Here is a 23,793-nt window from a genome sequence, read left to right as displayed (position 1 = left end):
CTGGAGCAAAGCATCGTTGACTGTTTTCTGTATTGAAAACCACCTGGGCATTTCCGGTAATCATGGTCATTTTTCTCATGATGGAGTTATAGCGTTAATAGAATAAACAGGAGGAGAAAAGGAGTTGGGGTTCTTTTCTGTTTATATAACCCCCCCATCACCACACACACTTAGTACTGAACACTGCTGTGGGGAGGAAGTCCCCTCATTGTGGATGGCTATGACCTTGTTTTTAACCTTTTTATTTTGAAGCAGTCTTAGACTCACTGGAAATGCCACTTTGCTCCTCATACACACCCCATTATCTCAGACAAAAGAGCTAACTGGCTTGCAGTTGCCATTGAGGTTTTTCCGTGGACTTTGTAAGTCATAAATCAAATATGAAGCAAGAATCCCTCACTGGTAGCAGATGTCTTTACGTTTCTCGACACTTCCTTGCTTTGCAGGCTGTGCAGATACGATTATATTTTGCTTTTCTCTTTGTGTCTGCCAAATAAATTATATGTAAATAGAGACTGAGGTTTGTTTCCTGACCACACCCAAATAATCACACAGAAACTATGTTAATTGCAGCATTGTTTGGCCAATAACTCAGGCATATTTCTAGCTAGCTCTTATATCTTAAATTAACCTATTTCTATTATTTTGTATTTTACCACTAGTCTCATGGTTTGTTACCTCTTGATCCTTGGGCAGCTACATGCGTCCCTTTGACTCCGCCTACTCTCTATATATCTCTGTTAGGATTTACTCTGCTAAGCCATTGGCCAACACAGCTTTATTCATTATCCAATAAAAGCAACACATATACAGTAGGACATCCCACATTATAAATATCTTTTGCAACAACAGCAAAGTCACACTCAAGATTGTATGAAAGCAAAGAGATAAATTCAAGTATCAAAATTTGAATATATTGTTAAGTGTAGCATATTCATCATGGACTGAGTTTTGCTAGCTTAAATTGAATCTCCACTTTCAAATAATAGCACAGGGGCAATGGAATTGTATTTCAGGGGTGCTCCATGTATATGAAAGTTTTATCCTTTAAAAACATATCTCGGGATCTATATGATTCTGTAACGTGTGGCTTGTTTTCAAAATAAATAGCTTGATTATTTAAGAAACTTATGTTCCCTGATGATTTATACTGTCTCTGGAAATTTGGAGACTGATAAGAAAAATTCTAGAAAGGAGATAAAATTTCCAGCTGTGTGGCTCAGCATCTGGGAAGGTTAAATTCTTTTAACTGTAAAATCTTTCACTAAATAGCCAGTATCATGTCTGAGAGCGTGTCTTGGTGTAGACATTCGGAATACATGGTGTTTTGACTCTCATGAAAAACAGTTGCGCAAATGTGTCTGATCATAGACTCCAGAGATAGAGACACTGTCTTTCATCTCTTCACTATTTTACTATCTATGTGACTGTACGTGTCATAAACTACTGCTCAATCTGTCTTTCAGCTGTAAAGTGGGCTTAGGAGCATCTAGCTCACAGTAATCTAGGGAAGAGTGAGGTAAGGTTTCTCATAGAAAATATTTCCCAGCACACAGCAAGCATGTTGCAAATAATGCACATAATTTGAAAGAGTTTGCTGGAGGAAATCCACAAGCATATTTTATCATAATAGAAGTTAGTGATAGTTCCAACAGTCTCATTAGCTTGATTTGAAACTGAGTGATTTGTGGTGCCTGCTACTTCTGTGTATATTTGTTTGTTTTAGGACAGGGTACTGTGTAGCTGTGGCTGTCCTTGAACTCCCTATATAGACCAGGTTGGCTTTGAGCTCCCAGAGGATGGCCCGATTCTGCCTCCAGAGAGTTGAGATAAAGGAATGCACCACCATGCCTGGCCATACTGTGTACTTTTGTATGAACAAACTTGATTATATCACTTTTGATACATTTAACATTGCTGCCAAAATGGTATCTTAGTATGGGTTTTATTGCTGTGAAGAGACACTATGACCACAGCAACCCTTATGAAATAACATTTAATTGGGGGTGGCTAACCATTCAGAGGTTTAGTCCATTGTTGTCATGTTCGGGAGCATGGTGGCACACAGGCAGACATATTGCTGGCGAGGTAGCTGAGAGTTTCACATCTGGATCAGCAGAAAGAGCAAGAGCATCACAGGACCAGGCTTGAGCTCCTGAGACCTCAAAGCCCACCCCCTAGTGACGTATTTCCTCCAATAAAGCTGCATCTACTTCAATAAGACCACACCTCCTAACAGTGCCACTCTCTATAGGCCTAGAGGGGTCATTTTTATTCAAACTATCACAGATTGATACTGATTTTACTATTCTGATCAATAACATTTAATGTGGCATGCAGTAAAGATTTAGGATTTTATGATTTTTTATTCAGAAAAATGTATACTTGGGATAGATATCTAGATTAGAAAATTTCCACTCTAAGATTTTTTTTTTTTTGGTTTGTACTTTGGAGCCGTGTGCCAGGACCCACAATGCTGCAGTATTTTCAGGCCCAAATTTTGCCATCTTAGTGATTATGGTAAACAGTTACCTTTTTTTTGGAAATATTTTCTATGAGTAATTTAGTGAATATTTAGCAAGTAACTGCTGTCAAGTTTCATATTTTTTCATAACAACATTTTACACTCTCTGGGCAAGAACTACAGCTGTGACCTGGTGTTCTGTCCGTAAGTTACTTAAAAACTTTAGTTTTTCTTCTGATCCTCTGAGCTAGAATTAGAGTAGTTGGCTGTGATGGAGCAGGAACATGGGGAGGATGCTCTAGGTAACACTGCAAGCTAGACAAAGGCTTCCTTCCAAATACTGTTTAGATGAATATCCATAACATTTCCATTGGGAAAGATGGCAGCCTTCTCAATTCTTAGAGATAATATCATTTTTTAAAATTTTATTTTACCAGTTTCCAAACTGGATTGCTTAAAATAGCATGTGTGTAACTACACAGGCTGATTCTTGCGTTTCCTGCATGTCCTAGGCTCTAGTCCTGTTCTCCAGTCTAGCCCTCTTTATATTTGTAACTGTTACTTTTTGTATCAGCAGTCACTAAAATTCCTTTAGAACGAATATGTGACATTTGTATATAGAGCTCATTTTGCATCCAGATATGCTGTATTTCTTTACTAAGTGATGAACCTTGACCACGTGACAAACATTAGCTGCCATAGACACCCATTTTATACAGACACATATGTCTGAATGGAGATACTAGCATCTCTTTATAAGGAAACTAGCGACAGGAAATTTAAAAGTTTTCATACTGGCCCTAAGAAATGTTTCTCACTGTAGGGAGTAGATATTATCATTTATTTATTTTCTCATCTGTTTTTTTTTCTTTTTTGAGCTGTGGGGATCACACACAGAGCCTTGTGAATGTTATCCAAATATTTTATCAGTGAGTTACACCCTCAGCCTGTGCTACTTCCATTTTATAGCTAAGTCTCAGAAAGATTAAATAGAATAGTTTGCAATTATCTGAGACTTATGTAACTAAAACACGTTTTGAACTATTAATATCAATGACATTAAGATTTTATCATTACCCATAGAATTACAGAACTGAAATCAACACCAGCAACTTTTACTATTTTATTATAAGAAATAAAAGGATGTCCTAGGTTTTTATGTGTGTGTTTAAGGCCTCTGGAAAGAAGGCTTTCATTTGTCTCCTTCGGTGACTTTCCTCAGTGCATTCATTGCAGTGTTCGAGCCTGCATTCCAGCAGAATTTCAGTTTTTCCTAAAAAAATATTAAGCCAATTTTCTTATCATGACAGACACTCACTATTTAATGGATTTTACCAACAGGATTTATTGTTCTTCCCCATCTTACCAGGTGATTGGGTGAGGGATCTTTGTTATGGTTGTTTGATGTTCTTAGTGTGGTGCACACAAAGGCAGATGGCCGGTTTCTCTGCTGCAGATCGGTAGCTGGGGAGTCTGGCTCTTCTCTCCATTTCTTCTTTTATTCTATCATATAAGGAGCTGTGTGTATGTCACATTGCCTTCTCCGTCCTCTGGGACTAAGGAATATTGTATTTCAGAGGCTACCTCTCGTCTCTAGGAAAGGCTTTCTAGACGTCTCTGTGGCTCTTGTATTCACCCTTTATAATCTTGACTCTGATCTCTTATCATCCTCTTTAACACATAGGAAATGATTCTTGCTTGTGACTGAGGACCCTACTCTGCTTTCACTGCAGAAGGCGTCTTCTTTTGCAGATGACCCAGTTCCTCTTAGTTCCAGTTCTCATGTCTTTAAGACACCGAATTTTTCTTAATCATATTAATAGTCTCCCCATTTTTCGATGGTACATAATTCTTCTTCAGCCAATTGTTCTCTGCTCTTGGCATGCCAGGCTGCTGTGGGATAATGTCTGAGTAGTTGAAGGCCACATTCATCCACTACAGAATCTAAAAGGTATACTTGCAGAAGGTATTAATTTCTTGTAATTTAACTACTCAGGACGCATGGCATCCTGTAGTTTCTCACGTTTGTCTGGACAGAAGTCAGCGAGAGTTCAGAGTCACTCTCGCTGTCCTCTGCCTGAGTATGCTAGGGAGACATTGATGTGATCCGTGCACCACACCCAGACAATTCTGTCGTCCACAGTCAGGGCATGAGGGAAACTACTAAAGCAATGTTTCTTGGATCCGAGGAAAGTTCAAACATTCACTAAAAGTCTTGTATTTCTCTGAATAAATATTTTTATTAGAGTGGAGATTAGGGGGACCACAGAGCACTCTTTTGTAAGTTAACATCTTGGTAAGCAGAATTAAAATGACTTGTGTTACGCATTCTTCCCTTAAATGACTTTTAAAACCACTTCGGCTTAAATGCAGCTCATGTACTCTGTGCTGAATATGAATGAAATTTCAGTATTTCAGAATATTCCATAATTTCTCTGAACTAGAGAAAATCTCAAGGATGTGAGCAAAATGCTGTTAGAATTGATAAACAGCGCTAATGAAGTTGTTCAATACTAAGTCAGAAAACAAAAATTATTAATGTGTTTCTATACACTAGATAGTAAGCCATCCTAAAAAACCAAGAAAGCAGTCTCAATTACAATGACAAACACTTAAAAACAAATTTAACAAAGGAGATGAAAGACTTGCACACAAAAAATTTATAAAACAACAGTGAATGAAGTAGAAGATTCACATGAATGGAAAGATTCCGTATGACTGTGGGGTGGAAGAACCAGTGTGTCATATTATCCAAAATGACCCATCAGATCTAAACAATTGGTGCCAAAATTATACATCCCCCCCCTCTCTCTCTCACGCGCACACACACACACACCCTCAAACAGCCAAAGCAATTAAATGACATGAACACAGCTGAAGCCATCACTGGACCTTATTTTAAAAATTAGTACAAAATTATTGTAATCAAAACAGCATGAGATAGTGTTAAAAACATATAGCTTAATAGAACAGGATGCATAGAAATAAATCCACAATTTGAGGTAAGTTAGTATTTGATAAAGATGCCAAGAATATAGAAGAGGGAAAGATGGTCTCTACAGCAAATAATGTCCTAAAACCTTTATCTCTCCATTCAGAAATGAAATTAGTTCTGGGAAGATGGCTCAGCAGATAAAGGCACTTGATCTCTGAGTATGACAATTTGAATTTTGTTCCTGGGACCCAATGTGGCAGAGAAGAGGACTGCCTCCTGCAAGGTGTCCTCTGACCACCACATGTGTGTGTATGCATGTTCACACACACACACACACACACACACACACACACACACTAAAATAAAGATATTGAAATTAGATCATTATCTCATATACTGGAAATATTAACTACAGTTGACTAAAGATTAAAATGTGAAACATCAATCCGTAAAATACATAAAAGAAAATATCCAGGACTCGACTTGGAAAATGATTTTGTTTGGTTTAAACAAGTGGAATTCTACCAGACTAGAATGTTTCTGCACACAGCCAGGCACCATGCTGTTGTATCCAGATACTTGGAGGGAGGGCCGTGAGGCAGGACTATCCCTTGAGTCAAGAGTTCAGAGTCAGTCTGGGTAATAGGATGAAAAAGGAAACCATGTACTAAGCTTGATGGCACACATGTGCAGTTACAGGACTCAGAGACTAAGCCAGGAAGAACGTAAGTTTGAAGCCAGTGTGAGCTGCATTGTGATATCACCCAAGGCAGTATACAGAACCTCTCATGAAAAAAACAAATTAAAAGTTCTTGCACTACAAAATAATAATTAAAAAATTAAAATATTTGCAGACCAGTATCTATTAAAGGACTAGTGACATTATTTAAAAAATTCAAGAGACTCAGTAGCAAGAAAACAAATAACTGAATGAATATAGGCAAAGGACCTAAATAAATATTCTCCCTAAGGGGCCATGCAGTTCCCAACAGATACATGAGAAGTTGCTTGGCCCCACTAGTCAAATCAAAGTCACAGCAAGTTGCCCATATCTTTATTAGGATGGCTATGATTTATTTCAAAAAGTATCATCAAGCATATGAAGAAGAAGCAAGCTTGACTTATTCTGGCAGGCATATAAACTTTAAGAGCTATTATGGAAATCAACATGGAGATTCTCTAGGAAAACTAAAAATAGAAGTAGCATTGACTTAGTGATAACATCTCTGGATATAACTCCCCTCCCCAAATAAGATCACTGCCCCAAAGAAGATATCCTTCCTCCTGTGTTCACTACAGCATCGTTCCAGTAACAGTCCTTGAAACAAGCCGTGTTCATTGAATGATGACTGAAGAAAATATTGATTATTATGTAAAACAACATTCAGGCTTCAAGAGGAAATAAATCATGTCTGTTGCTGCAACACTCATGATCCCAGAGGATACCACAGCAAGTACAGTCAGCCTAGCACAGAGTGTGAATGTGATCTCACTGGATTTAGAATCTAAAGGTGTTGAAATCCTAGCCTCAGAGGGAGGAAGAGTGACAATGGGCGATCGTGGTCCCAAGGTATGAGCGCTGGAGATGAATGACGGTGTCTCCTCCTCCTCTTTCTGTCTAACCTTTGGGAAGGATGAAATCCTATCACAGACTGCACATTTACTAACTGTTATGGTGCACATAAGGGATAGAGGCTTCAGCCTATTTTAAAGTCAGGCCTCCATTAAACACTGCTATGAGCACTCATTTCTGTTCTTTGGAAGTTCAGCCAAGGTCACCTTGGTCAGCGATGGAAAGGAGAATAAATCTGCAGCGCAAATAGACGTTTTGAGGTCTTATTGAGCCCAATTGAGGTCTTAGAACACATTAAGGAAAGTAGCTTGCAGACAACAAGCCATGCCAAGTGAAGCATAACTTTTTCAAGCGCCTGTCAGGTGGAACATATTGATTTTTGTAGGGATTATCAAGCCAGGTTTCCCGAAATAGAAACCAAGATATTTCTATTAAGTCTGTGACAGGTGTACATCTAATGAAGGGAGAGATGGCTGGATGGAATGGTAAAATGTTGGCCTGTTATATTCCCTACCATTCAAGAGAGCCTTCGCAAGTCTCAGCAGGAATTCATTGCTGTAACTTATGGGGGTTTTGTTTGCATATTTTCTTGCCTATATATAAACACTGATTTTTTTTATAATTCTACTTACTTATTCTGTGTACTTGCTGAGTTCTCATCAACATTTTGTTCCCTTTGCTTTACTTTTGAACACCATAATCCAGAAGTATATCATGAGGAGGGATGAGGAGAGGGTGAAGGAAGGTGGGAGATGCTGTTAGACTGGACTGGCTTATGTGATATTGCTCAAAAACAAGCATACACAAAGTATAAGGACATTCGGTCACATATGATTTGTTTAAATGACAACATTTAGCCCCCATCCCCTAGTACTTTTACAGTGAGAAGTTGGAGCTAAAGTGATCTTGACCTTTTATGTTGAATCTGTGGGACAAGAAAGGAAATATGTTACCAGTCAAAGACAGAAGAGGAATGAGAGGGGCAAAAGTCTCAAAGAGCTGACTGGGGAACACTGGTACAAACCCAGGGTTTAGGAGAGAGTGATGCCTGAGAGAGACAGTAGCTACAGGTTCTTAATATGCACTTAGTATTCATATCTTAATGAGAAATGGTAAGTCTATAACTTCAATATTCATAGGGAAAAATAAGTTTTGAGTTTTATACCTTTCTTCAGTTTCAAACTGTCTTAGGGCACTGAGATGAATATTGGTCAAAGTTTCCTCCACTCAGACAATATAAGAAACAGGAGGACGATGGTTGAAGACATTCCAGTTGTAGAGTTCTGAAGCCACTAATTTGCCTCAACAGAACAGGAGGCTATGAATGATCGCAGGCCAGGGGATCTCAACCGGATGAGATCCAGACAGTTTTCAGTATCTGTTACATTAAACACCCTGGGATGTCTCTTCAGTAGTTCTAATAGTAAAGGAGAATGATACCAGTCAGAAGGGGGTCAGCAATTAATTAACAACCAATTACTACACGTGCTGTAGCAACCTTGCCCACGTCAGTGCAGAGCTCCCCATGGTGGGCGTGTTCCATTTCGTAGAGTTTTAGAGCTTTGTCCAAAGTACACAGAAACACACAGGACAAGACAAGACTTCTGGGAATCTAAACCAGGCCTTTTAAAATCTGTTTCATCAAGGCCCTGAAAGGAGAGAAGGCCAAAATGAAGTCCGGAATGATCGTGGTCCAGATGAACAACTGGGAGTACATGCTGTCCTTGCCAAGTTAATAAAGAAAACTAAACCCTTACTAATGCAGATATAGGGAAATCTCCCTTAGCTTCTAAATCACTCTATAAAACAAGGGCAAGGACTAGTGACATTATTTAAAAAATTCAAGAGACTCAGTAGCAAGAAAACAAGTAGAGAACACAAGCAATATATTTCTTCTCTGAATCCAGTTAAAGCCTTACGTTAATGAGTCTCCGTATGCATTATCCACCACTGTGGTTGAGATACGATTATTCTCCAAAGGCTTATGTGCTGGAAGCCTAGTCCCTAAGGTAAGGGCGCTGAAGTGATGTGGTTTTATGAGATGATTACATCATGGGTGCCGCCCTCGACAGAGGTCAGTGTAGTGTGGTGGCACCGAGCTGGCTCTCTTGAGAAGCGCTTGCTATAAAGCCAGGCCATCTCCTCTGCAGACAGCCAGATCTTTTCCTAATTTCCCAGTAGCTCGTGACACAGCCTGGGGGTCCTTGCCACTATCATGCTGTCTGTCACCTTGCTGTGTGAACCCTCCAGTCCTTAAGAATCATGAGCCAAATGAACTTTTCTTTTTAATTAAGGAGTATCTAGTCTTAGGTGTTCCTCTCGTAATACAAAGCTAGCAAATGCAGTAGTTGTAGGAACAACTGGGAGGCGTGAGACGTGTGAGCTACATTATGCCCTGTCTTAGTGGTAGACAGGACACTATCATGTCCCCTGCTGTGCGCACCAGGTTCCCCTGTCCTCTCTGAAGCAAGTATCTATTACAAGGTAACTTCAGTTCATCTTCTTTCATTGTCTGTGTCCCAGAAATCTAAAAATGTGCTAAACAGATCATTAAATATAAACTGCCCCCTTTTTCCTCTCTCACAACATATGAGGCCATCACTGCCAGGATTTTTCTTTCAGATTTTGACATCAGAATAGTCTAGACTCTAGAATAATTTTTCTACCACAGCATCAGACTAGCTTGACTGTTCTGATACATTTCTAGATATGAAGCAATGACACACAGCAACCTTTGAGTGGCATCTTTTATTGATAAAGTTTATCTAGGATGACTAGTCTTGTCTTTTAAATTTTGACATATTTTAAAAGGGGATATTAATAAAAATCAACATAATACACACAAATAAAGTCTCCTTTACTTGTTATAAAAATTATTCTTGAACCTAATGCTACTGAGTATCTGGAGGGGACGATATTCATTTTTTAAAGTCAAAGATATCCTTATTTTTCTACTTTGAAATCATTTCTTGGGCCGTAGAAATGGCTCCACTGGTTCAGAGTGCTTCCTCCTTTTGCAGAAGACTGGGGTTTTTCTCAGTACCCTTGTTGGGCTGCTCACAACTGCCTATAACTCCAGCTGCAGGGCATCTGGTGCCCTCTTTTGGTCTCATTGGCATCTGCACACGTGTACATGTACAACCAAGGACAACTAGACAACATAAATAAAAGTAAAAAAAAACATCTTTTTGTTGTTAAGGTGAGGTTAGCTGTTTCTCAAGGTTGTACCTACTTTGCTCTGTTCTTTCCAAGTGACTCGAAATTCAAATGCGTCTTCATCGGTGGTGTGTTCTCCATGGAAGGGCTCAAGCGTCCTTATAGCAGGACCTTTGCCAGATGCTGTCTGCAGAAGAACCTGGCCACGTAGGAGCACTTGCAGCTGCACATGGCTGGGACAGGTGATTGTCGTCACCAGTGGAGTGGGAAAGCCAATAAATACCTGGATACCTGGTGAACACCCAGGGAGGAAAAAAGCCCCCCAGCACACAGAGGCCTGCCATATGCACTGCAGACCAGTTGGCTACTGCCTCCTCTCAATCTTGATGGGCTGGGAATGTGCCAAAGAGAAGGAAATGGCAGAACATTAATATAATGAGTGCACATAGACACCGTGCCTCTGGTGTGAAACCTTTAGACCCTTACAGCTATGGGAGTACTTAAGGATATATGCAGGGCATTATATGAAAGATCACATTGCAGACGGAACTGACACACGTTCATTCTTCCGTGTCTGATTTCTGGAGTGTCTGGTGTCTTCCAGGAAAGTGGAACTGGTGTTTCCTGACATTAGGGTGGATTCTTAGCAAGCAAGGAATGCAGGAGGAAGGCAGGACCAGACTTTCACATTTAAAAAAGGGAGCTGTGAACAGCATCTAGAAGATCATTTAAAGCCCTTCCCATTTGTATCCCATGTTCCTTATTTTTTACTTAGGTCTTTTAGAGTACAACATAATTACAGCATTTCTCTCTTCCCTTTCTTCCTCCAAAACTTCCCATACACTCCTCCTTGTTCTCTTTCAAATTCATGCCCACTTTTCCATAAATCGTTTTTGGATACATATCAGTATATGCATATATATCCCTAACTATAACCTACTCAGTCTGTATAATGTTCCTTGGATGCATGTGTTTAGGGCTGACCATTTGGCATTCTAGTCCCTAGGGAAGACAATTTCTCCCACTCGCAGCAGGGCTCAGTTGCCTGTCATTTTTGTGTATGATTGAAGTCTCAGGAACTTTCCATTGTCCACTTTGGCATGTCCATTGATGTCATCCTGTTTCTGCTCAACATTTGGGCAATCACACTGGTGAGACTTTATGTGTCTAACTTCTGACAGTACTAGGAGACACAACGTCACAGCAAACTCTTTGATCTTCTGACACTTGCAATCTTCCTGTTCCCCCTTCCTTAGCATTCCCTGAGCCTTAGGTGTGAGACTGTTTAAAGATGGAGCCGTTGGGCTCCGTGACTTTGCATTTAGGTTGTGCTTTTCTGTACAGGCCTCTTCTGGTGCATTGAGAAGTCTTCCTGATGGGTGGTGAAGACCACACTTACCTGGGTATAAGGACAATGTTTAGATTGTTACTAAGGATTATGCTTTTTAATTTTCAAATTTTTTTTAGCATTTTTGAAGAGCAGTAATTAGGGTCTTTGAAGAAGCTCTTACTTTTTTGGGAAAAAGTAAAGGCCAGGCAAGATACTAAAGCAATCTGTTATGAGCATAAAGATGTTTTATATGAAGATATAGTCTTGGTAAAGGATACATTGTGAAGATCTAATTGAAGAGTTTTAAAATGCTAATAACTCCTCTATCTTTATTTGAATTATTTAATAGAAAGCTGGTGACTTAGTTTGAAGAATCACACAGATCAAAAGACCGTCTTGGGAGCTCTGAGCTTCTTGGCGTTCTGTCCTCGTTGTGGGTGATTTTGGAATCATGCAAACAAGGCATTGTTGTTTGACTGAAAGGAACATAAACTGGAGGTTAAGTTGCACTATTTTTGTGCCCTCTTAAGAATTTTAAAAGCGTTTTAAAAAGTATGACCTTGACCGTATAAAATTACCAAAGGTACTAAGAAGAAAGGATTAGACCAGAAATATACATAAAATGTGTCTGGTGGTCAATTTAAAGACAACTGAAGTGTGACTCTAATGCTCTATAGTAATTATTAAACATAAAAATGGCCTTCAGTATTTCTTACATTTAAAGTTATGAGTGTTGTTTTGATCCTAGTTTCTAAAAAGGTCAAGGAAAATATGTATTTAAGTGAAAACACACACGAGTCCCTCCCTTTGGCCACTGCTTGGCAGGGAAGTTACCTTGGACTCTAATAGTGGATTCTAAAGAAACTGTCTCCTACTCTATGATAGTTTCTCATGCCAGAGTTAGGAAATGTTAAACAGAAGACGAGAAAAAGTTAATTTTGTAAATGCCCTCTTAGGGAAGGCACTGACATTCACTGAGCATCCGTCAAAAACAAAGAAGTTTCCACACACACCATCAATCCATATAACACCACTAAGTCATGGTCATGATTAATGTCTCCATTTTGTAGGCGAAGAAATTTAAATAATCTTGGACAGATTTAGAGACCCAAGAGAGGGTTCGCAGTAGCCAAGCCATGAAAGTGCCAGATACAATGAAAAGAAAATTTAAGTACAGGCAAGAATGATCACTACTACAAGGTTTATATTAGTGTAATTAGCAAGGAACAGCTGTAATGTTTGAACGAGGCATTGATGATGTTGGGCTACTAGTAATGTTTTTAGTGAAAAAGTAACATCATATTTTCTGGTTTGAAAATATGGAAAAGACATTTTTTAAAAGCTAGAAGTTTATAAAACAAGATACTGGTGACTAATTATGTTGCAATTGTTCTCACTGTTATTTCCTTCATTTTACACTTAAAAATATATGCTATGTTTTTGTTTTCTTCCCTGTCTGACAGGATAAGCCCTGAAAGAGAATTTAGGAAGCTTATATCCCATGATCTCTTTTCATCATGGGATATAAGTTTCTTTTTGGAGAAGACTTGACCCCTAAGCATGGTCATCTTCTTTGGGAAGATGGAGAAATGATATTTGTCAAGGCTTTGTGTCCTGGGGGTGATGCATCATTTAATTTTCTTTTAATCTCCTCTGCTGTTGTATTTAGTGCAAATGATGAGCTACTCAAAGTAAAAGCAAGGCGTAGTGTTTGAGAGAAACACTTCCTTCTTTCTGACAGCTAAAACACCTCTGTATAAAATGGGAGGGGAGAGAAAACAGGCAGGATTTCAGTACCAATTCCAGTGGACTGATAAAATCAGTGAATCAGAGCGAACAATTTTAGTGCCTTGAGCCCAGATAAGAAGGTTCAGAGGCAACCTCAGAGTTTTCCTAGGGGAGGGGAGTGGAGACATGGCATCAGAAACAGGACTGGATAGGGTAAACTGAGCCGGGGAGATCTTGGTAAAGATGAAAGAACCTAAGTCAGGATTACCCCTGAGCAATGTTAGTTCTGGAGCGACAGAGAAGAGGAGAACGAAGTATACATCCTCCATGGTCTTTCTCCCTCGCGTTCCAGTCCCTTTCCTCTCCTCCTCTGCTAAGCCAAACCTATTTTCTGTAGGACTCTGGCAGAATCCCAAATCAATTGTTTAAGCTTCATTCAGCTTATCATGTCCCCCGAGAATGTTAAACGTGTTTCATTCGCTGTCAGAAGAAAGACCCTCCCCTTTGAAGCGAATTCCCAGTGTCTGTGAGCAGGAAGGTTTGCACTAAGGATCTAAGAAGGAAGATCTGTAGTGACTCACTCTGCAGGAAGTGCCCTTCTCCAAAGTCCCTTCTTCCATAGGCTTTGCTTTCCAAAACATAGATGCCCCTTTTCTCCATTAAACTTCTAGAGATGTTCCTATTTTGCCTAAACTGCTTCCATCCTCTATGCAAAAGCCTTGGTTTTCTCCTTTGGGGAGTCTGAAAGGAGGAGGAAATGATTGGGAACAGAACAATTAGAAGACTTGGACTTTCACAGTTGCCAAGGCCGTGTGAAATGTGAATGAAGTGAACGGTTGTTTAGAGCCTGTCTGCTGCTGCTGCTCACAGCAAAGCTGGCTGTGCACGAGGAGTATCAAATCAGGGACTGGATTCCCCGGCTGTTTATACCCACCACCTGTCCACTGCCTGTCACCGCCCCAGCTCTAAACCATCACCACCTTCCTGTTGACTCCAAACTCACTCATGCTAAAAGATTTGGGAGACAAATGGTTGCGGGCAAGTAGTATGAAGTTTAGCATGGAAGTACCCAGAAGAAAGTTTTCTTAGTTTTTTTTTTCAAAACTTATCAGTAAGCTGGAATAAAAGGAGAGGAATGGAGGGTAAATTCAGTACAAAGACATGTGGCTTTATTGATATCTCTCTGATGTGGGCGGCTTTTTTCCTGTCTTTTGCATCCGCACAAACGACAGTTTTATTCTATTCTCTGGCCACGTTTCACTCAGAGCATTAATGTTCTCTCATGTGGCTGCCTCCATGTTACATTATCGGTGACTCTTTTATTGTCTCCTTCATTTTGATTCCCTGCAATATAGTACAAAGGAACCTGAGGCCTATTATTTATTTATTCATATTCTGCCTCTGCTAGAACAAAGAGTTTTTATACCCCAGAGTTGATTTATTCACTAATATAGCATCATGCCCAGAATATTATCTGTATATAATAGGTGCTAAAACGTATTTGCAGAATTAAAAGATAAAAATGTTTTTTTGTTGTAGATGATGAAGATAAAATAATTTTTCTTGGATTTTCTGCCTTCTCAGTAATTGGAGATGGGGGTGAAGCAGAGGTATAAAGAGAGAGGGTATATATTTTTCTGTAGAACGAACACACCGAGGGCCCCTTAAATTTGGTGTCATAAATTTAAAATTGGAAGTTAACGAAGTTGTCTGTTCTCCCTAATGGATCTAGTCCAGACACAGAAATGCAATAATGGTGAAGCTGAATAAGCTTAGGGATTTCGTCTGGAAATTACAAGTGAATGAGAGAAGGGCAGACTGTGTGTAGACCAGTGCACAGACGGACAGATCATGGACTCTGAGTTAAGGGAGAGTGAAGGTTGAGAGAAATCGATCCGTGTGCGCAGTTTGATGTCAAGGTTTCTGTAGTGTCCCATGGATGCTAATGACTTCAGGTGTAACCGTGAGAGTGAGTTGCCAAGTGGGATCAGAGGAAAAAATGGGAAAATGAGCCAGTGATAAAGAAACAGGCCAAAACGCTGAATGAATCGTGGCATTGTTACCCAAGTTGTTAAGAGCGTTGATACTATGAGCCATGTAGAGAAGTCCTCAGAAGAGGAATGAGAGAGGGGGATCCAGGACGTGACTGCAAGGGAAAGTTGAAGGTTGCATGCTTGCGATGGCTGGATCACAGCAGTGAGAAGCAGGGACCAGGGCCTCTGGTGTGTTTTCTATGGAAGCCAAACCAGGTCACTGCCAGGGTCTATGCCAAAAGCAAAGATGTCCAGGTTTGCTTTTGGACAAGAAGAGAGGAGTGAAAATACCCATTCTTGGTTAGAATTCTAGAGTTATTGTGAATACTACTAGCATCATGTGAGAAATCCTCCATCTGATCGTATGTGGCCGTTTGATGTTTGTAGGCTCAAACAGCAGGCCTTAGCTTTCAAATCCTTGTAGACTAGAATGGCTTCTGAATTGAACAGAATTCCACTTGTCAAGGCTCTTTCCTTGCATGCTGGTATCAGCAGAGGCCTGCCTATTGTCAGGAAATTAAGCAGAACCTGTGTAAAAGGGAATCATTCTGAAAAATTAAAGGCATTTCTTATTATCCATTAGAAATTCATATCTTCCATGTTTTCACAATGCCTCCGAGAAGCACAATTCTGTGCTTTGCAACATTCTCTGAAAATTATTCAAGCCAGAAATGAGCCAAAGAAGGCAGAGAGCAAATAGAAACAAGCAAGATACATAGTCTCATTCTGTAAGGATAATGAAACCCACCATTGTTGTTGAATCTGTTGGTGTGGGTGTGTGTTCATGTGCATGTGTGTGTGTGTGTGTGTGTGTGTGCATGTGCACAAGGGTGTGTGTGTGTGTGCTTCTGGAAGGCAGATGTCAAGGCTGGGCATTTCCTCTGGGTTGCCTTCCACATTTAATTTAGATTGGGCCTCTCACTGAAGCTGCTTGAGTTGGCTGGGATGGTTGGCCAGAGAGCTCCAGACACTCAGCCACCTACACTTCCCCAGTAGTGAGGGGCAGGTCAGTGGCACCATTCTTCATATTTATAAGGATTCTAGGGGTCCGATTTAGATCCTTACAATTGTGTGGCAGGAGTTTTCTATACCGAGCCATCTCCCCAGCTCGAGGCCTTGTTTTGTGTGGAAATGCTGCTGCAATAGATGGAGACATTGAGGTGAGAAGAGCAGCTGTCCCTTTTAGTAAAGGTCCCCTAGCTCACTCAGAGGGTGGTGGCTCCAGATCTAGGGTGTGTGACATGATTTGGTGACTCGAGTCCAGCAATGATTTGCATGCCTGTGTCTCGTTTCTCCCATCTTTCCCCCTGCTCTGCCCCAACCCGTCACTTCCACGACACAGCTGCAGGTTTTTAGCTTTTCCTTCAAGTCCTTCCGTCTTTGCCTGTTTTCAAATCCTTCCTCATTCTGTCATCATTTGGGCTAATGTCTGGAGTACATTTACTACTGCTCGTCCAAATGAAGTATCCATATCTAATGAGCCACATTCAATTTTGGGAACCTTGGGGGATATTGGAGAACTATACTTTTATATATTTCTTTTTACTCAACTTTCCACCATTAGAGCAGAAACAAACTTGTTTTTTTCTTCTTTTTGGTGTTGAGAAAACTTGAGTTCCATAAAGTTTTGGCACCATCTGTTTCTTTTATTAAGTGTGCTGTTAATTTTATTTTTCTCATGTATAAACCTCAAAAGGTATATTTTCTATTGAAAGTATAACACAATTCTTCATATTGGCTATTTCAACCAATACCAGAGTGAAATGAAGCTTTTTCTTTGAATCCTTTGTGTAGCTGAAGGAGAAGAGCTGAGACAGGGCTCTAGAGAAATGCACCAGATGCTAATCTATTTAGCCATTATCTGTTTTATGTTGGTAGTCACAGCACCCCACAGAAATATTTAAGTGGGAGGCACGGTTCTTTCTGGTCAGCACTAAAACATCATATTCTGGAAAGCATGAACGTATCTCTATCACTCTAAGTCTAGTATTAAACTTCACCGAGTTGGAGAGAAGATTCAGCAACTACAAGCACTTGCTGCTCTTCAGAGTACCCGGGGTAGATTTCTAGTATCCACGTCTGGCAGCAACAACTGTCTGTTGTTTATTCATCGCTAGGGGTTCTGACATACTCTTCTGGCCACCATGGCCACCTGGATACACATAACTCACACCCACAGGCAAATACACAAATGCATACATAAAGGTAAAAGTGAACCTTTAAACTTCAGAATGCAATAATTGGCCAAAGTTCTTAGGCATTTCTTTAGGTTCTCGCTGCCCATCCTGTCCAGAGATGCAGCAATGCTGCCATGCTCTTTGGCCACTGCATGCATTTGACACACAGAGTTTATTCAATTTACTCTGATTTATTTTGCTTTACTAAACAAACTCCCGGAGTCCAAATGAAGAGAGGAAGGAGTGATAATATGAGCAAAGGGGTCGAGACCATGATAAGGAAAGCCACAGAAACAGCTGACCCAAGTGAGTGGAAGCTCACTGACTCCAGACTGACACCTGGGGGACCTGCATAGGACCAAACTAGACTCTGAATGTGGGTGACAGCTGTGTCACTTTAGGCAGTATATGGGGCCACTGACAGAGGGACCAGTGTTTATCCCTAGTGCATGAACTGGCTTTTGGAGCCCATTTCCTATGGAGGGACACCTTGCTCTGCCTAGATACAGGGGGGAGGGACTCCGACTTGTCTCAATGGTCCTGCCTCAGGATCAGTTTTACACTGTCACGTCATGTGACAGACTTTGTTGATGAGAGACTTGGGAGGCCTCACCATTTCTGACAACTGAATGGGGAATGGGGTGGGAGAAGTGGGGGGGGGGGGCGGGAGGAGGAGAGGGAGAGAGACCTGAGATTGGTATGTAAAATAAGAATATTTTAAAGAATAAATTAAATTAAAATTAACCTTATTTAGATATGAAAGTAGAAAAGGGAAGGCTTCCGCTGTGCCCCAGGAAGCTCTTCTGAGACTCTGGACAGCCTTTTGGATTGGCACAGATGACACAGAACATACTATAAAGATGCATGCCGTTGACAAAACTGATTTCATATAGAAGTTAATTTTGGACTCCAAATAAAATTCCAAGCTAGAAGGTTTTTTTCTGAAATATTACCTGTTTTGAATATTTCTGGAACTAATATTACTTCACACTCAATTTTTAAAAGGTTTCATAATGTGGAATACATGCTAGGTAACACAGTAAAATGTTTGTTCAGAATATGTGTTTACACTAGAAAATGTCTTGTTGAAAATGAAAAGATAAAAAAAGTTAAGGATTCTGTCATCTGCTGTCGTTTTATGCTGATCAGAAATACGTGAAAACGTTAGGGGGCATTGTGGAACACATAAGTCCTAAATATACAATCAGAAAAATGAGCCCTAACTTAGGAATGAAGGACTTAGGGTCTATATTTTTTAAAAGAATCATACAAATAATTACAAATATATTTATTTTTGCATTAGTTAGGAAGTTATTGCTGACCCGGGGCAGCAAAAAAAAAAGTGTAATCTCTATTGTAAAATTAAGAGATAAACTAGAATGAACAAGGCTATATGCAAAATTAACAGAAAACTAGAATGAAAAAGCCTATGTATCTAAGTTACAAGTAGGCTAATAAAGTTGTGCTGTCCATGGGATTTACTATAAATCCCTAGATTCGGGTGCTCATGTAGCAAACATGTGGTTCACCGTGAGACAATGGATATGAATTTGCTTCACGGTCGTGACTCTTTTATTATCATCAGTAATACCTTATTTAATAATAATAATAATCCCTCAGGATTTTCTTGAGCAATATCTGTAGAAACCAAAATGGAAGATTTGCTCTCATCCAGAATTCCAGTACATCTCTCAGCAGGGTGGGCTCCTGCACCCGGGGCTCTCTGGAAACTGTGTTGAATGTGGAGCTCTACGTGAGTGAGAATAATAATGCTTTTTACAGGTGTGATTTCATCCAGTCCAGTGCCAAGGTCAAAAGCCAGTGCCCTGCAGATTGCAACATAGTTATTCTATGAGCTGCTTTGAAGGAAATCTGTCTATGTCTGGGTGTTCTCGCAAAGATTTTATACACAAGAGGAGTAGCTTTTGCACAATGGAAATTTTCCACGAAACTAACAATTTTTCCTCTAAAGAACGTTCACTCTCCTCCTCGAGTCTCTTTTCTGTATCTCAGTGACCGGACTGATTGACATCACTTATTGGTCTGTCTCATCACACTGTCTTCATGTACCACATACACACTTAGTGAATTGTTCTTCGTTTGTTAACAGTGAGGTGTTCTTTAAATGTCAAATAATGTAAAAAAAAATCTTTTTTTTACAATAAGCTAGTATTTAAATAGTAGCATTATTTCAACCATGGAGGTTATCTTGCATTGAACAATGGAGGTTTGGGTTCTAATTTGTTTTTATGCATACCTGTATGATTGTGTACCTAGATATATGCTCGGAGCCCATGGTGGTCTCACGGTGGAATTAGATGCCCTGCAGCCGGAGTTACAGACAGCCGTGTCTCCATATGGATGCTGAGAATTGAACTGGTTTCCCTGCAAGGACTCTTAACAGAAAGCAAGCCATCTCTCTAGTCCCCAATGGAGACTTTAAAACAAAACACATCATTCGTTGTCTTCTCTTGACATTATATAGATAAATTTGTCCCCAAATTAGATCACTAGCTTCCTCTGAAGAGACCTTATTTTGCTTGCTTTTTGTAGGCTCCTCCAGTGTTTAATATGGAGCCCAACATATAAAACCTAGATGATAGATATTCATTCCATATAAATCAAGAGACCTTTGACTCTCTGGTTCTATGGCGAGCTTTTTTTTAAATATAGATTGTACACTTTTTTTTCTATTTTAGAAGTTTTGAGAATATAATATAAGCTGTGGCTTTTCTTCCCTCCCAACACAGTATTTTAAAGACGGGTTTATGCAAGCTTCAACTCCTACCTGTCTTGTTTGCTAGTACTCTTGGTCCTACATTGCTTTCCTCCCTTCAACGAGTGTCATTAGTAACATCAAAATCCTGGACAAAATGACACACTGTAGACAGAGAGTAAGAAAGCAGAGTTCCCAGTACACACGAGTCTGTCAGACTAATTCACCAGGGAAGCAATTGCCACCCCTCGGTTTTCAGTATGGGTTTATAAGAGCTTTATGGAAAAGCAGTGTAAGTTACTACTTTGTAGCATCTATGAGTTATTGTTAAACAATCATAATATGAACATTAAACCTACTCTTGCAAGAATTGTTATAAATTAATAATATTTGATGATTTATTAATTAGTCTGGGACATAGGAAAAAGCAAAGAAAGCAACATTTCAGTATTTTAGACAGGCAAATAAAAGAGGAAACGAATAACAAAACAATCATTAATGGAGGCTTCAGTATCTGGCAACATCCAGTTTTCAGGAGATTCAGGTCCTGACCCAGCCAGACATTCCAGTTCTCTCAAAGTTGATCAGAGGAGATGGCGCCTTACCCATGCTTGGTCCTGTTAGAGTCACATGTCTCTTACATATAGATTTATGCATTGAATGCAAACAAAACAACGAGAAAATTGTCTGAGATTAGCATAGCGATGTTTGAGTCTGAGCTTCTGTATTTGGCTATCTGCAGACAGATCTGAGTTTCCATGTGCCAACATTTTCTGCTAGAGCACAGATAAGCTTGAGCTGGTATTGGTTACCTGCACTCGGAAGAGTTTTGCTTAACACATACTCTGTCAAAATTGGGAAAAGCAGCTCTAATTCAGTCTCGGGAGGAGACTGGTAGGGCAGTCTCCAAATGTTTTCAGTAGCGGAACACTAGATGGATGCATTAAAATGTGTCTCTTCTTTGTCTTTCACAGATAAAGCCCTAGAGACTGTCAATGTGACACACATTTGCTGAAGTCAGTTTCTTGCCAGCTTGTTTGTCTCTGCTCCCAATGAATCTGCCCTCCCATGTTATTGCCTGTATTAGCCGGCAGTTATGAAGATTGACAGATCATATCATCCCTGTCCCTCTCTAGACAGAATTTATAACTGACACTTCATTTTTGTGTGGGATATTCATACATAACATTAATAAGTTTTCTGAGTTGCCAGCTGCCATCCATCCAGTGTAAATAGAACACATTTTTGTTTTGTAGCTATTAATGGTTGTCCTGGTTAGTTCTTGTTATCAGCTAGACACAAATTCAAGTCACCAAAGCAGAAGGAACTTCAACTGAAGAACTGCCTCGATAAGATTGGCCTGTTTCTCTGTGAGTTCGAGGCCAGCCTGGTCTACAAGAACAAGTTCCAGAACAGTCTTCAAAGCTACAGAGAAACCCTGTCTCGAAAAAAACCGGAAAAAAAAAAAGATTGGCCTGTAACTAAGTCTGTAAGAGATTATCTTGACTGATGATTGGTGTGGGAAGGCTCAGTCCAATTTGGGCAACGCCTTTCCCAGACAGGTTAATTTGGGCTGTAGAAGTGAGCTAGGTGACGGTGAGCCAGTGAATGAGCCAGAGTCCTTCTATGGTTTCTTCTTCTGTTTTTTGTTTAGTTCATACAATAACCTTTTTTAGTGATAGATTGTCACCTGGAAGTATAACTCAGCCATATTTTTCCTCAGTTGCTTTTGGTCAGAGTATTATAGCACAGAAAACACAGTAGTAGCTAGATAACAGCTTAAATTTCTTTGGCATGGATATGTAAAACTACTCTGAGTGTTCTGATTGATTTCACAAATAACAAAATTGACTTGTGGGGGTACACATGTGTGTGGAGGTGCATGTGCACATGTGTGTGTGTGTGTGTGAGAGAGAGAGAGAGAGAGAGAGAGAGAGAGAGAGAGAGAGAGAGAGAGAGAAGAGGCGAGAAGACAATGTAAGGTGTCCTGGTTCCACCCATCTTTTTAAAGAGTCTTTGGCTGGTCTGAACCTACCACTGAGGCTCGGCTGACTGGCCTAGAGCCCCAATGATCCATTTGTCTCTGCCTCCCCAGGGCTGGGTTTATAAACGTGCACCGCAGACTACACTTAAAGTTTTCTGTTTGCACATGACTTTTAGATCGTCTAAACTCTCATTTCCTGAACCTTAGTTGGGGAGCATCTCGCATTTTGCAGATGAGAAATTCAGTGGACATTGTCCCCAATATGTCACGTGTTGTAACTATGCAGTGTTTCTCAACCTTCCTAAGGCTGCAGCCCTTTAATATAGTTCCCATGTTGTGGTGACCCCCAAACAACCAAACAATTATTTTCATTGCCACTTCATAACTGTAATTTTGCTATGGTTATGAACTGTAATGTAATATCTGATATACAGGATGTTTGAAATGTGATCCTCAAAGGGGTCACAACCCATAGGTTGAGAATCATTGTACTAGGGTCTCTTAGTCATCACCAATAGAAACTGACTCTGGATGACAAGAAGAAAGAAAATTTAGTGGCTCATAGAATTAAAGCTCAAAGAATAAATGAACCTATATAGCAATACAGGAACTAGGTGATATTGGTAGTTCTTTTCATCTCAGTAATTTTTCCCTATGTTGACATACAGTATAAAAACTAGGCATCAGGAGTAGTGACGTCTGCTCTATTTTGCTCTCATAATTCAAAATAGGAAGGGAATTGTATCGATTATTTGCACACAATTTCTGGAGAGGACACCGTGGGATGACTTGGTTCTGCCAGAAACCCTTGATGTGGTCATCCTTCCTCAGGACTGTACCTGTGGGTGAGGTTGAATTGTGTGGCCACTCGGTGTGAAGAAGGTGGGCGAGGCGATTGGCAGTTCTGTGGGGTTGAGTGAGACTTCTGGCAATGAAAGTAAGAAGTGCAGGGACAAGCTGAGACCAACTTGTGCTGGTGGTAGTGGTGGTTATGATGTTTGATAGGAAATGGGGTAGATAACATGGAAAATGTATTGTAGACCGGGTGCTCTGTTTCTGGATCTACTGGAGGGAGAGACAGACAGGCAGAGACACAGAGATGAGAAAGACAGAGACAGAGAGACAGCACACCTCTCCGATCGTTTTATCTGCTGGGTTGGCTACCGGTGTGTCTCATCTCTGGCACAGTCAGAGTTTTTGTAAGTTGGAGTCCTTTTCAGTTCACGACTTCTCTCTTAATGCCTTCTAGGTGGACAAAAAGATTGTCAGAACTGAGATAGGAGTTCTGCTGCGCCTCTCACACCCGAACATCGTAAGTGGCTTTTAGCTTACAATTCAAAATCATTTCTAAGGCTGTAGAATGGGATCGTTGTTATGGGGAAGAGGGGTTCTTCCTCTGTCAGACAGTACGGCCTAGCTCATGGCTGTACCTCACACACACATTCAGTTTTGGACTAGATGGACTAACAATGCATAGCACGCCTCCTTTCATGCATGAAAGGAGAAAAATTGGAGAGTTTTATTTTGCTCTGGTGAAGCACTGGCTTTCTCCCTCTTTTGTTTGCTTATCTCTTTAATATGCTGCAGCCGATAAAGCCCAAGAAGAAGGCATTGCTTTCCAAAGTCATTTCCGCCTTTAAGAGAGTATCTGCTTCAGAAATAATGCAAAGATGCAAATAGATGATGTGCCTGAATAG

At 40.2% G+C, this 23,793-nt stretch overlaps 1 protein-coding gene across 1 annotated transcript in view; it reads left to right on the top strand.

The window, feature by feature from the left end:
- The window catches only part of Camk4 (calcium/calmodulin dependent protein kinase IV), a 218,906-nt gene that overhangs the window by 121,045 nt on the left and 74,068 nt on the right, over positions 1 to 23,793 (top strand). The window contains exon 4 of the mRNA XM_075969040.1: positions 23,346 to 23,408. Within this exon, the coding sequence (XP_075825155.1) occupies positions 23,346 to 23,408 (63 nt within the window). The remainder of the gene's footprint in view (positions 1 to 23,345; positions 23,409 to 23,793) is intronic.

This window comes from Microtus pennsylvanicus, chromosome 4 (genome assembly GCF_037038515.1).
Source record: "Microtus pennsylvanicus isolate mMicPen1 chromosome 4, mMicPen1.hap1, whole genome shotgun sequence".
In the NCBI taxonomy this organism is placed as follows: Eukaryota; Metazoa; Chordata; class Mammalia; order Rodentia; family Cricetidae; genus Microtus; species Microtus pennsylvanicus.
Note: the sequence above shows the minus strand (reverse complement) of the source record. Positions and strands in the feature narration are given on the sequence as shown.